The following is a 15612-nucleotide window of genomic DNA, read 5'->3' as shown; positions in this document are numbered from 1 at the left end:
ATTTCACAGGGAGACTAGTTTCAAAATTTTCTTTGAGCCACGATTGTTTTCCCAACAATGATTTTGTCAGTTGCTTACCTTTCAGGTTGTGGAACACACTTTCTGTATTTAGGAGCAATATTCCACAGGTATTTGAAGGTATGCACTGGCCTTTGGCAGGTTTGAAAGCCCCAGAGCTGTATGATGGTTTCACAGGCTAGGGCAGTTGTGTAAATGGTTGAAGTATAAGTGCTTAGAGATTGGTTGGTTTTATATTTCTGTACGGTTTTCATTCTGTTGAAAACGGAAATTTGTTTAAGGACAAACTCAGAAAAGATACGCCTTCAAAGAAAGTCAATTTTCAAATTCAAAAAGAACCAATGAGAACTTTTAATCATCAGCAGAACATACAAGTCAGACCTTCTTAGAAGTATTGTCTTAGAATTGTATTACTGCAGAGGAAATAATCCATATACATCTACATAAGCTTGGCTGAAGACAAATCACAAAACTGAAAAGCAATAATAAAATGGAAAAGGTCTCCAAGTATTTTCACCAAAAGTACATTTTATGGAGTGATGAAAATGTTAAGAGACGTTGAAATATGTCTCCATGAAAGATAAAAATGGAAAGCATGAATAAGGACTGATTGAAAGTCTACAAAGACATGAGCCAAGTAATAAAGGGGGTCCACTGAATTCAAGTCATTAATGTGTCCACTGCAAGCAGTATATCTGCGATTGTCAATGCATTTTTACCATTACTCAAACTCCCCCAAAACCAGTTGTATGAATCAGCTTGTGGTTATGTCTTGCAGGAAATCATAGATATTATATGCTCTGTATCCTTTCTGACTGAACAGGATAAAACGTCTTGATTTCACTCCATTTACAGTTGCTGTGCAGATTTCAATCATCATGTGATGTCAAATGCACCACCATCCGCCATTAAACATCTCTAAAGACATCTGCCAATAAGGATCGGAAACTATGACATGTTCACAGTTGGTACACACATTACATTCCTCTTCAATGAACAGGGTGCCGCAATGCGCCTAAGTGCGCACTGGCAATGTCATGGCCCCACAGTAACATTTTGTATCATGTTCAACTTTATACAATGAAAGCTCAATTGCAAGACATGGGAATTAGTATCAGAAACAGCTTCGGATGTACATGTACACTGTAGCCTGTCAAGGTAAAAGGTTAAAGAAGTGACAAGGCAAAAATGGGTTGCATGACAGTGTACAAGAGAGCTATATACATGTATATATATATTGAGGGTGTTTACTCCCCATGTGGTCATGCATAAATAGTTACTCGTGTACACTGTAAATGTTTGTGTAGTTCAGATCTGTACCCTTTACTCAAATTCACTCAAAAGTTGACAATATCCTCATTACTCTCTGTTTTAAACAAAAATAAAATCCTTTAAATGTGAATTCACAGAAAATGTTTCCTCTTTAGGGTTTATTTAAAAGCACAACTTTCAGTGTAGTCATACTGATGTCATGTACCAACTACAATACTGTCTTCCCTTGTCTTTTTTTATTAAAGTTGGTGGCAATTTGAAAGAAAATGCACAGAATATTGGTAAGTGATTGAATGCACAAACTCTAAATTGGAACACTATACAAGTAACACTTCAATTATGTACACACATTTTTTTAAATACATTTTACATAAAGCTGTTAAATAGTCTCGATATTTTGTACATTATAAATCTATACTTTTTTAGTAAGTAAAAACTCCTTTTTTGTCAACTTCACAAAAATTTACATGCATTCTTAGGAAGCAAGTCTCGGGGCAGCTTTTAAAACTGAAGACAGTAAATTACAATCATTTCCCTCAATTCTATAGGTTCTTAGAGTTTCTCATTTCAGCATTCATTTCTGGTGACCACTTCTGTTCAGATGGGAGGGGGATTGAACGCCTTTTACATATTCCACTTCTTCAACGAGAAAGCGGCGGACAATAACTGCAGCTTTTTCATGCAGGTATGCTCCTATCACGTTATTAATACTGTCAACACTGATATTTGAGAGCTTCACTCCCCGGCACAAAACATGAACAGCATAGGAGAAAGAGCCCACTAAAAGCGTTTGGAATATGAAGATACAATCTGGCTTTGGTACTCGGGCCAATACAAGGCATTGCTCCATCCTCAGCAGAAACACTAGTTAAGCTAATGTTACACACAATCGCAAACTGCCTGCATGTCAACAGCTGCCAGCACATGGAAATTCACATTGCTGCGTCAATAGCTCGAGTCAAGTTGACCTCTGAAGTCAGGTACTGTATTCTAACTGCTTTTGATCTCTGTGACATGAATAGAGATTTCAATGGTAGATAAGACCTGCTTAGCAGCACCGTATAATTCGAGCCACAGCTTGAATATGATGGATGATAACAGGCTCTGTACAAAGATTAAGAGAGGGCATCCTACAATGTATACTTAAACTGCTTCACGACATGCTTGCCCAGTTAAATAGAAAGCTATGAATACTAGGGACGGTCAATTTGACAGCAAATACAACTACCAGTAGAGAGATTCCCACTTCCTCAGTAACAGTCTACACATGCTACATAAAGAGAGGGAAAAGTCTAGATAAACCTGACACAGTACTCTCTTGCCATCATTGGAAACCAAGTAGATTGCTCACCACAGACAATGAGAGTCCTCACTGAATAGTGTCAGTGTTGGATGCTACGGTATACAAGGCTGTCAGACTGGCACACTGGGGCTATTTGACCTTAGCACACTTGACACTAAACAACTTTAACTTCTCACTTTAACAACTGCTGCAAGAAGGAACAGCAGGATCGCTAGCCAAAATACTGTGGGGGGGACGGGAGGGGTGGATTTAAGCTAACGTCAATATAAAGAGAAGTAGAAAATAGTAAGAAAAGAAGCTTCACTTGATACTGAAAATGGTCCAAAAGCACGGAGACAAGGGTAGCTCACTTGAGTACCAGATCTGGCTGAGTAGCCAAGTTGTTCATGTGAGTTACTCTGGATTCTACCTTGTCACCTAGTCGGTTGTAGCGTTTCTTTAGAAACACCTCCAACTCTGCCTCCCGTTTCTCTCTGTTGGAATGAACACACAGTGAATATCATTTGGTAGTGGCTTCAAAGTCATGTAGACTTTCCCTATGATTTACTCCGCGTACTGTAGACATTGCACATTGAATTTTTTCTGTATTCTGAAGTGCTAAACTTGGCCACTCTGAACATGGGATTAGGAACTGCTAGTTTGAGATTTTTGTCAATGAAAATGAATCTTTTCAATGACAAAATTTCTCAAACTAGATTGACTAAGCTAGATTCTAGTCATCAAAAGATAAGAAAAGATTCAACTGCAAAACACCATGCTGTAGCCAAACAGAAAGGTGTCTTAAAATGGCCAATTCCCACCCCAATAAAACAGACAACTTAACCCCTTCACAGCAGGATTATTTTGATGGTGACTGGTATGCCCTGAATGGAAGGCTTTGTCCAGCAGCAGGCCCCATTGAACCAGCAGCTGTATTTTTGGTCTGCACTAATGCTCACACAATGGTGCGGTAGCAAGAAAAATCTAGTATTTCAATTGTTGGCTTTTGTTTTTAAAAGAAAATGACATTTATAATTAACACGGGCAGGATACTCAAACTGTTTCTATGATTTCAAATGCAATTATTGTAGCCATTTTCTTTGCTACATTATACACCTGATATTGTAACAGAGTCTTTTCTATGCTTGGACTTATCAAAATGAACTTAAATATTACAGACTTGCATTTCACTGTAAAATTTTGACAAAAAGAACAGTTCCCACTGACAAGAGTGCTTTTTGTGTATCAAAAGTCCAACCCAAAAATATTTGCACCAGGGAGATGGAATTAATTTTGGATTTTTGCCCTGCCCGATGTGTATATTTTTTAACACTGTATACTCAGTGTATGCCCCTGAAGGCTTGTGAAAAAAAAACACAAGCGTACTCGGGTGGGACTTGACTTGAAAAATATACACGTCAGGCAGGGCAAAAATCCAACATTAATTCCATCTTCCCAGCACTCATTCATCTTTGAAATAGTTGTTCGCTGCTACATCTAATTCCAACCAGCCAGTCCACACCGGCAAGCTTGGTGGTCGAGTGGTTAAAACGACTGCACTAGTAAGCAGGAGGTCATGGGTTCCAATCACACTGGAGTACGCTTGTGGGTTTTTAAACAAGCCTTCGGAGGTATACACCGAGTATACAGTGTTAAAAGATACACGTCAGGCAGGGCAAAAATCCAAAATTAATTCCATCTCCACGGCGCACATCCATCTTTGAAATAGTTGTTCACGGTACCTGCTGCTACATCTGATTTGAACCAGCTAGTCGACACCGGCAAGCTTGGTGGTCAAGTGGTTAAGATGTCTGCACTAGTAAGCAGGAGGTTGTGGGTTCGAGTCCCTCCCGAGTACGCTTGTGGTTTTTTTCACAAGCCTTCGGGGGCATACACTGAGTATACAGTGTTAAAAATATATACATCGGGCAGGGCAAAAAGCCAAATTTAACCCAAAAAGCGTAAGTGACGAGTGCTTGGTAGCATGTGTTAAATAGCAAAGCTTGGATATTGTCCCTCTCTGAGTGAACAATTTCAATTAAACTGAAAATTCCTGAACATTTTTAAAATAAAACTGAAAAAGTTTGAGAATATCATGAACACAAATGTAGCCAAAACGATGGAGACTGAAGTGCATTGACATCTTATTCTAAAAAAAATATGAAAAAACTTGTTGGGAATTCCTTCTGCAGGTTGTCATGTATTATATGTGATGCAATTCCACCTACCTTGGCACAGGTCCTGTACTACTGACTGGGTTGTTGTGGGTTGGAAGCTTGCTGCCATGTGGAAACTCATCACTGAAATACAGAGCAGAAAATATGGTAGTGACTTCAATGGCATGTGCAAACGTTTCTGAAAGGATGCTCAGGTAATTACAGGGAGTTGGTGCCTAAAATTGAGTCATCTTTCCTCTGTACCACAGTGGTAGTGGTACTTGTTACAAATTTTGCAGAGTATCTGCCCCCGAATTGAAGAACTCCCTCATCAGCACAGAAAAGACAAACTGGTGGGTAGGTTTCCAACCAGGCTTATGAATGCATGGAGCAGTATTCTCCGCGAGGGGTTTTAGCAAGGCAAGCCGCTCTGCCAAAAGTTTAGACTGCCCCGCTGAAGTTTTGCCACCCGACCAAAATTCTCACCACCCTGCTATTTTTTCTATTGGATTTTCCCTATTCTCCATCATCTTCACAGTTTATACACAGAAGTCTACCACACTTTATGGAACAAACATGATGAGTTTTAAGATCATTATTCAGCACAACAGAAAAGCACTTCACACCGTTCGTAAATTATTATTTATGAACTGATTTTTTTCGAAATCAAGAAATTCTCAGTTACAAAATCAGCTTGCCACAATGGCTCAGGCTGACTTTTTTACAAGAAAAATATTGTTGCTATTCAGAAACGGTTATGCCGACTCAGAACTAGAAATGTTGTTACTTCTGACGCTCCCGTAAGTCCAGATAAAAACTTAGATTTTGAAATTAATTCTGTAGTTTTTTCCAAGACACGAGGTGGACGACTGATGATATTTCACTGGAATTCAGGATTTTGTCGCTGGAATCTGACCATGGAGTTATTTTTGAGATCCGGAATAAGGGAAATGACTGTGCATCATCCACTCGCGTTGCGCCCACTTAAGTACATGTACTTGTGAACCATTCGTTCGATGGCAAATTCCGATCAGTAAGAAAAGAAGATACCCCAGAAAAAAAATCAACTTCTGATGACCTCCCGATAACAATCTTGCCTTCATTTCAACATGAGCAGATCTGATTCAAGGAGTCAAAAGAAAGTGCCCAGGAAATACCTCAGGTTGCACCACAGAGCATCTGGAATCCAAAATTTCCCTTCAGCGGGCCCCGGACCCCACACCATAATGGCTTTGTGCTCGGCATTCACATCATGTGCCGCCCTACACAGGCTATGTGCTTCTGCATGAATTCCCATCAAAGGACTGTTATTTCTGTATAAAAGCATACCATCTGTTGTTCCTACACGGCATGGATACAGCGATAAATGTATACAAATACTATCCAATCCCTGCGGTGCATGTATGTACCACAGAGGAACTGTTATGTTTCAATTCATCAGTTTTATTAATAAATTAATAAAATTGTGGCATCGCTTGTGTCTCTCTATTTTAGCCTTGCACAAAAGCCATAATATTATGTTGGTGGTTACAAGCATTTCTTCAATGACTAATGTCTATTAGGGCATATAATCAAAGGTTAAGATCATTTTCTAGCACTTGCGTAGACCTCTCACTTTTTGACTGATTTGAACAATATCAGAGAACAGTCCCTGACTGACATGTGAGATCTGCCTGTGCTTATTAACCCCTCCAAGATGCAAGGACATGTGGCATCTTCAGCCTTGCCCCAGGTTCCATGCCTCCCCTCCACTTTGCTCCACCTCACGGACCCTAACAACTGTTCAATATTTCACCACTGCAACTACAAGATCCATCAATCAGCACGGAGGATACAAAACTGCCAGATGGCAGAAGTTCTTGGAACGGATAATATTTATATCCAATGTGTTGAGTTGCGGGAGACCTGAGGAATTTATTATTACCTTCCAGAACTCCCACAAAAGATTGCAAAAAACTGCCATCATTAGAATGGTTGACATGAATGCATGATGCTTCAGTAGCTGCAGCAAGTATAGAACGGTTACTCAGTGCCCCAACGACCACAGACTAAAAACTTCTCTACTCTTTTGTTATTTTCTATATGCCCTACCTGTCTTTTCTGTCTGGTGCCTGTGCTTGTTCTATCAAAGGGAACTCTGCATTGACCATGCCTGGTGTTAGACTAACTGCTTCAGCTTTCTCATCTGCATCAGCCTCGTCATCACTGAAATGATATCACCAACTAGCATTACGCCACCAACATTTTGCAAGTTACATTTTCTAAGTGACTGCAGTGTTGTAGTTGAGCCCCCTTGTCACTATTACAGGACTCCACAAGACCAACACAAGACAAGACCTCTTGTCTAAACAGTCAAGTCACAAGCTATTCCAGTGAACTGTATCAAAAGTATGCCTCAGTCAGTGATCACAGTGTCTCTCGTATCTTGTGTTGGTCTTGACTACAACACTAACAGTACAAAAGGCCTTAACACCAAATGATAATGTTCATATCTTATACTTCAGGGTTCAACAGTTACGTAGCAAGGGCAATGAATAGGTAGAGTTAGACATCACTGCGCAGTCAGGGCTTTGAGACAACAAAAAACCTTGCCTAGGGTGGGGCTGGAATCCACAACCTTCTTTTTGCTGGTACAATGGTGTTGAAGACCACTGAGCTTGCACAGGCCAGGTGAGCAATGTGCACATCATAAAAACACCATCAATTCAGTAGCAGCGGGAAAACCATGGACACCAGTGGACATCATTCATACCCACTGAAGGCCAGTTTCTTTACAGGGCACTGAATCAGACTACAACGTCCTTGACAAACATCTATTTGAACTGGAAAGGTCCATTTATTCTGACAACAGACGGATGTCAAGCAACTGGTCATTCTGCAACTTTGACCAGTTCAACTTGTTCAATTTCAGTACACTTGAAGCATAGCACTTACGATTGGTCAATAATGTTGGGTTTGTCTTCAGCTGGAAGTCCATCTAACAAGGAAGGGACGTCGCCAGGGAGAAGGTCATTGCTGAAGGGATCCGTCCTACAACAAGATCGCATCCACAAACAATCAATCATACTCTAACACACAGGCACATTTATTCACACGTTAAAAATGATTCTGCCCTGACTTCTCAACATCTGTAACAGGTGAAGATTTCAGCTTACCATCTAGGCACCCATACGTTGGTCAATGTTGGCGTATTGGAAAGCGACACTAGACCTTGTGATGGGAACTTCTTCCACTGCATTGTACTGCGTATTACATCCTATTGTGTGGAAGAAAGACGAGGAGAGGCTCACATTTTAGATTCAGATTATCTTCATGATGAAGGCAAAGCTTAGGATAAAAGAGTGAATAGAATATTGATTTGACAAAACTAAGTGTTCGTCTGCGAGAATTACCCACTGCCTTTAAGACGTTACTGCAAGTTACCGTACATATGACCAAAAAAAAAGTTTTGAAAGCTAACAATGCACTAACTTTTTTTAAGTTCCAAACAAGTCATTTTGACACCCTCTGAGAGTGGATCTCAAGGCATCTGCAACCAGTAATTTTTTGGGCAGTCCATGGAAAGCACATGAACATTGGCAATTCAGAGACTGCACTTCAACAGCAGCTGTTTGGTTACAAGACAGTATCTTATAGGCAAATCTCATTGTCTATGTGCAATAAAGTAAATCATTTGAAAGTACATAATTTACTTTACTTACAAAAGAAAGTAAATAATTCACATTCCACACATAGGCAGCTTGCAAATTGATTTATAACTCACTGGTTCACTTTGTGTATTTTAAGAAACAAGGTTGTTAAAGACAGCAATGTAAATTGGTTTCAACTAGTCAACTGCAGTACTGTTAACCTTTGATGTTAGATGCTTAGCCATGGCCATGTTTGTTTATGCAACATGGGACTTTGCTTGAATAAAGTCGACGCGGGGCGACTTACTTCTCTGTCCAGGAACTTCTTGAGTGTGGTGCCGTGTTTATTGCTGGGATCCTTGTGAGTGTACCTCGGCAAAGGGCAGAGGTGGAAGTCAGCATCTACTTCAGCGTAGGGGAGTGGGGGCATGAAGACTTGTAGGCCGGGGGCTGGGTTCTGAGGAAGTACAACAGGAGTCAAAGGTATGATTCACTGATTCTATAAGGCTCTGCGTACCTTTGTCCTGACGTCAGAGTGAGGACTTTATTAAAAACACTGATCACCTGGCTGATAGACATTCAAGTGCTAATTCACAAATGAATATGCAAGAGGTAGAAGTTGATACAAATTCTGCCTTAGCTACTTGCAAAAATACCCATCAGCCAAAGAATACATGGAAACAATGGAAAGGAAGTCTTGATGTGAACTCATCTGAGACTGTTCTTCTACATGTCCTTCTTGAAGTGTAACCATGTGAACAAAACAAGCAGCACATGTATTTCACCTGTTGTAATTTTCAAATTTGGTTTTATTTTATCTCATGCCAGACACACAGATGTGGAATGAACTATGAATGGCAATTAAACAAGAAGTGTGACAGATTGGAAAGACAATACAACATTCAAAATAAAGAGCCTCAGAACATCGTAATGCTTGGTGTCCAATTTTGTCAATCCAAACAATCTAGGATCAGTCAGTCTATCAACATGCGTAGGTGCTAATGACGTCTCTTTCTTTACATGTGCTCTCATAACATGGGATCCAGATGTAGATGAGAGATTTGAAGCTCCATTGGAAGGCACACATGCAAAAAAACCCCATCAGGTCATCAGTGCACACGCCTATCTTAACAAGTAAGAGTTTTCCCCTAACTTAACATACACTGATTCTGTTCATCAACCACTCACAGGTCAATCATAAATACTTTTAAAGTAACTTACAAATATATGCAGAGGAGGGTAGTCAATTGGCCTGAACAGCGCTGATGGAGGTGTTAGCTCCATGGTCCTCGTGGTGTCCCTCAATGCCATCTCCATTGTCTCCTCCTGGGACATCCCTACATCGGCAATGGCCTGCTCTTTTGTCCATGCTGGCTCAGGGGCTGGAACATGGATTATCTCATCCTAGAGAGGTGCAAGAGGATAGAGTGGATGAAAAGATTAAAGAAATCTGAAAATCTGTCATGGAGCTGTAGATCCAGCACCTATTAATTGTCAGGATATCCCAGTTGCAAAGATGTTCAATCACTGGCTAAGAACTGAATAGGTATGAAGAGGGTCCTTCTAACTGACGACTTGTGGAATTTGTGGCTTTTTGAGGTCAGTGAGTCTTTACAACTCATCGCTTCAGCGGTTCTTGTCATCGTGTCCCGCCATTAGCTGGGTCACTGTAATTCGGCCTTTCAGATCATCATTCCTCAAGCCATTCTCAACGTAATTTATTTTAAGGCTGGCGAGCGTAGCTCAAATTTATTACTCCATTGCAACATACTTCGAAGCTGATTAGGAAAGCATTTTTGTCTTGCTGACGAAAGCATTAATAACAGGCATCATGACTCACTGCTGCAGAGGTAAGATTGGAGGAAAATGAAATATCTCTCCATGGAAATAGTCACCAAAAGGTTTGATTATGACTTCACAACAGTGTGAGGTCTATGTTTGCTTCAAGGCGTCCCTTCAAATATCCATTGCTTGTGTTCTGTATCAAATGTTATGCCTAGAAAACTCAGGATTTTCCAGATTTTAAAATAAATTGTGTATAAATCCTGAAATCAGGAAAATCATGATGAAAAAACCTGAAATCAGAGAAAAATCTGGACAACTCTCATCCCTGTGGCTAAGGAAAGTTATGCAGGACTTGATACCTCAAGGGACTGTGACAGACAACAAGAGGGGACTACGTCACGAAACAGAAAAGCCAAGGGTTTTCCAGAATTCTCTTGTGGTCAATCATAATCCTGAGGGATAAAGACATACTCTAGTGTTAACGCTTGTCAATGTGCATTTTCTAGCATGCAGAAATCAGTGCTGTCAGAGGGCACAGTGTTTCAGGAGGCTGGCATCAAAGCCAGTCAAGAACTTCTCAGAGCAACGCTAGACCAAACGCAGCAGAGAGAAATGCTGTAATGCAAATGCTATATCCTAGCTTTCCTGGAAAGGGTTTCTGCAGCCATCATGTCAACAGAAATTCTAAACAGGTCACATCAGCATTACTAGTGATCAGCCACAGAGTCACAAATACCGAGCTACTCAGCTTGATGCTACTAAGCAAAACTACTTGGAACGCCACAATTCAAAGTTATTTATGAGTTGAGTTTATTACGTCTCAAACAGTCCAAGGAAAACTGTGTCATCATTTGTAACTAATTTGATAAGGCTGTGCCGAATATGCAAATAACCGAATATCATCGAATATTATCTTTCGAATTTGAATATTCGAATGCAAAACAGATGAAAAGGGAGAATTTTTTTTTGTTTTAGATGCGAAAAACTGCACTATCGAGGCTTGTTCCAAGTAAATTTCAATGAAAAGCAACAAAAACCTTACAACGATTTGAAAAGTACATTATTCATTAAAAAATTTAAAAGAAATACACATTTTCAACAGGAAAAGAATTATTGTTCGTCTCTTAAATCTTGCTAAATCGTTGCTGAAGATACTCATAGACGTGAGAAGCTATTATACTGATTATAATGTACAACTGTGTCCATTATTGCAACTGAATTTGTATGTGGTTTGTTCCTCAACAACCTGCTGGTCAGTACGACTGAATATTCGGATATTTGACCGAACTGAAGGTCGAATATTCCAATAGTGAATTATTCAAACTGACTCAGCCCTATAATTTGACAGCCAAATATTTACGGTGTTGAGCCTGTTTTTTTGGCACTCCCCAAAATGATCATTTTTGTAAAAACAGTGAAACAATACTCTAATCAAAACATGATTCTAAAACTCTTCTTCTCTTGAGGATGAATGTGTCTTACCTCTGCTCCAGTTCGGAGCGGTCTGATGAGCTTCGGAGGTACGTAACCACTGGATGCATCCTGGACATTATGCGGGCCATAGCCCATCAGTCTGTATTGCTGCGGTACCTGCGAAATAACAAAATGTAACTCATGAAAGCAACCGTGGCTGCAAATAAAGGGGGCAAATAAAGGAGGCAATCCTTATTGAACAAGGTATATTTATAGGGAGATAGTCAACAGACAGTATCTGTGGTTTATTTGGACACAGACAAGTTTAGCTTGCAAGTTCTGTTTGCATGCAGAGATGAGGCATTTATGATGGACGTGACAAAGTCCTGCTCAAGAAACTCTTTTATCCTGGTGGCACTGCAGCCCAAAAGGTTTGGCTATATTTGAGTCTGGGACAGATTCTTCAATTGGTGTCGGATCATCAAGAATTCAATTGTGCATATTACAGAGAAACCGCATCCAATGCCCCAATGCCATCCTGTTTATTGCTGATATTACCAAGCTGCAAGCTATGGGGATACGACAGATACTGCAGTGGCACCCTACTCACCCATGCCATCTTCAACTTGAGCACACATGCTCCTCGACAAGTCAAAACACCCTAACACATCACTTATATGCCAGCATGGTGTCACCAGAGTTACGACTGCTAGTGCAGGCTACTGATTTTGTCGAGAACACAATACCTGATGTCTACTGTAATGTTGGAGTTGCATTTTACCCTCTCAAGCTTTCCCTTGGTTGCCACAAATTCAACGTGAATTCTAGCGGTCAACCCGTTTGTTATATGTACATATACTCGGTCCGACACCTATACAACTCTGATCGCATGAAGGTCAGTGAGTGTGTAACATGTCCTCATTGTGACCTGCTACTTACAGATCACTGTACTTTCTTCTTTCATCATCCCTTCAGCAGTCAGAATGGTCCAGTGATTTCAATGTCTTACCTTCAGGTTGAAGAAAGGCACTTGTCTCTTGACAAAAACTTCTGTGGACTTGGCAGGTACAATGCCCAGAGCATCAGGGGCCTGTTAAAAGGGATCATTCAACAGAATGAACCAAGGGTGACTCAACAAATAATTGACAAGAGGTTATGAGGGAACGTATGGGCAATCCAATTTGGCTCAACCCAATTTCTTCTCGTCCTGACTCAACAACATTTCCAAATGGCTCGAAAAAATCTGAATTGTGTGTATATGGAGTTCTTTCTAACAGGAGGAATGAGCTCACATGAATGTTTTCGTGAAATTAGCACAAGTTGTTGAGGATGAATTATAATGGGAAAAAATGACCCGTTGGTGTGATTTTACTTCTTTTAGAAATATTTTATGGTTGATAAATACATGCAAATACAGTTTAGGTCTTAATTATAGCATAAATTTGTATGATATTCCTGAAAAGTCAAGGTGATTCACAAATATAATTCAGCCTTTGAAGATTTTGTGACTCTTTTTTTGTCAATAAACTTATTCATTCTTATGATAACCAAACATCTGACATTGTAACAAATAAACTAACTTGAAAAGTGGATTAAGGACAATGAGAAGCAAAGGGAACAGTACCATGTCATCCTTGAAGTCTGGTGCTATGTATGTAGGGAATGCAAATGGTTTGACCTTCTCTGCATCTATATCCAGGGGGACGTCCTTAATCTGGCTATCTTGGTCTTCACCATAGGTGGCTATAGAAATGAAAATAGTGCTGAGATAATACTACGAGACCTTATGTTTTCTACAAAATAGGAGTGACGTAAACCTAAACAGGCTGTTAAACCTGGTAAGCAGAGTTGAGAAATCGTCAGGAATTCTAATTCAAATGTTCCTTTGTTATCAATGCCCTTGGGAAATGTGAACACTTCAAAAAAAATGACAGAGGCAAACAATCAATATCAAAAACTTTCATGCAGTCTGAGGACATAATATACAGCTGAGTACACAACTAAATTTAAACACAGAATTAAGAGACAGTAAGGTGAAACAGCAACGCAAATGCATAGGAATGCCACTGTAAAAAGTATTTAGTAAAAAACACATTCCCAAAATTTTCACAAAGTAGATCTAGAACCAACTCTTCAATTTTACATAATGAAACTCTTACTCGGGGAAATTAGAAGTAGTTCTGAATTGAGAATAACTTTGTGACAGGATCCCACAAAATAAGTCTTTTTTCCAAGTACTTTTAATGTAATTTGAACAGCAAACTAGGGTCTTTGTTTAGAGGCATCACACATTTTGCCATCGCCGTAGAAAATGAACTCTGCAAAGGTGAAAATACTGAGACATCCCCTTGATTGATATTGTGCAAGTCTCTTTCAACTCAGCAGTGGCTCTGGTGATTTCCAATTGACTTCATCGCATCAGGTCAAATTTGGACACAAAACCAGATACCAACATCAAACCAAAACGTGGTTTCACACTGACAAACGTCCTGTAAAATTATCTCTAAAATTCCTCAGCCAACAATAGGTCACAATTTATAAAAATCATACAACCTGGTACTAGAACCACAGTAACACATTTCTGGAGCCAATATTCTCACCTGATGGCTCCCGTCCAGCCTTCCCAGTCCTGTAATCCTCAATCAGCTTGCGAATCATCGTCCGCTTGCCCTCCACTCTCAGCTGGACAATGATCCTCATGGCTGCCTGCTGGAAGTGACCCAGGGCCCGGTGCTTCATGGCCCAGGGGTCATTGCTGTAGGGGTCAAAGGTAGCTACAGGCGGGGGGATGGACTCCACCGTCCGGTGGGTGCGCCGCTGGGTGCAGCCGGTGCAGGATCGCTTGAACTCAATGTCAGGCAATGGGTCTCCTCTTTGAAACTGTGACAATATTGGGGGGAAATCATTTTGGGGGAAATAATCCAGCAATTGTTAGGTAACACAGGGCAAAGTATAAACATTTTCCAAAAAGTTATTTACATGCACAACTTCTGCACTCAAACATAATAAGCAGTTTCTTTGTACACCACAATGTGGTCATACAAATTTTAAATGGACAATAGAAGAAAATTTGGTAAAAATTGAACCGTGTAAAGCAGCAGATAATAGACAATACCATTTCCAATACCTGGGTGAAGGTTGAACAACAGAACCAATCTAATAAAATTTGGGGGGACAAGAGATCACAAAAGCGTCTTCCATTTGTTGAATTTCACTTCAAATTTTGTCATTGATTCATAGCACACTGGACAAATCTTGAACATTCAGCTAGCAACAGCACCAAAGCAGCTGGAATAAACAGCACAACTTACATGGTATTCCTTGACTGCTTCCCTTCTGCTCTGTAAGATCTCCTCTCTTGCTATTGCAGTAATTTGATCTCTGCCTAGATGAACTTGCCTGTAAAAGATGGCCAGAGAAGATCTACAGCCTCAGGATTTCAAGTCATTCAGCCTAGATCAAACATTTTATACAGAGGAGATGTATGCACTGCTGGTAAGCAATAAGGTCATGGGATGCACAGCTGATCTAACTCAACAAAATTAGTCACAAGAAACAATAGCTACTTTTGAATTGACAGCTTTTGAAAAGAATCTTGTACATAAAAAATTGACAGGAACCCTAAACATTTTGCAACCACTTTAAACGTCCATTTCATCAAGATGCCTCACTGAGTGATGCATCAAAACATAAAACTCAATTTGCTTTTTCTTTTACAAACTACATCACAATAAACAGAAAAATGGCCTGCAGACTCATTTTGTGGTATCCGGTCTACTGTAGCATTAATGAAGAACCAACAAAGGTTGTGCATGGGAGAGTGAGATGTGAGGCCGTAGAAAGCTTACCATCTGAGCTGGTTCCTTCTCTCTGCAAGAACATCTTGCTTCACTTCATGATCAAAGAGGGCTTCCTGGGAGAAAAAAAATACAGTAATTCAACATCGTAAATTAGTGAAAAGGAGATGAATGACGAGGGGTCAAAATCCTTTCAAGGTTTAACAGCAACTCTTGAAATCCTATTGGTCCCTGAGAACTGCGTCGGCCGTTGCAATTGA

The 15612-nt window shown here is 40.1% G+C and overlaps 1 protein-coding gene across 1 annotated transcript in view; it reads right to left on the bottom strand.

The window, feature by feature from the left end:
- Positions 1–337: 337 nt before the first annotated feature.
- cfap221 (cilia and flagella associated protein 221) overlaps positions 338–15612 on the bottom strand; it is a 29949-nt gene continuing 14674 nt past the window's right edge. The window contains exons 9-21 of the mRNA XM_022253616.2: positions 15404–15468; positions 14867–14954; positions 14156–14435; positions 13180–13298; positions 12565–12645; positions 11625–11732; positions 9579–9761; positions 8665–8814; positions 7884–7984; positions 7663–7758; positions 6820–6933; positions 4801–4872; positions 338–3066 (exon numbers count right to left, since the gene is read on the bottom strand). Of these exons, the coding sequence (XP_022109308.2) occupies positions 2940–3066; positions 4801–4872; positions 6820–6933; positions 7663–7758; positions 7884–7984; positions 8665–8814; positions 9579–9761; positions 11625–11732; positions 12565–12645; positions 13180–13298; positions 14156–14435; positions 14867–14954; positions 15404–15468 (1584 nt within the window). The 3' untranslated portion in view covers positions 338–2939. The remainder of the gene's footprint in view (positions 3067–4800; positions 4873–6819; positions 6934–7662; positions 7759–7883; positions 7985–8664; positions 8815–9578; positions 9762–11624; positions 11733–12564; positions 12646–13179; positions 13299–14155; positions 14436–14866; positions 14955–15403; positions 15469–15612) is intronic.

This window comes from Acanthaster planci, linkage group LG17 (assembly GCF_054643075.1).
Source record: "Acanthaster planci isolate LZ-2023a linkage group LG17, COTS_SCS, whole genome shotgun sequence".
Classification (NCBI taxonomy): Eukaryota; Metazoa; Echinodermata; class Asteroidea; order Valvatida; family Acanthasteridae; genus Acanthaster; species Acanthaster planci.
This window is presented reverse-complemented; position numbering and strand designations above follow the sequence as displayed.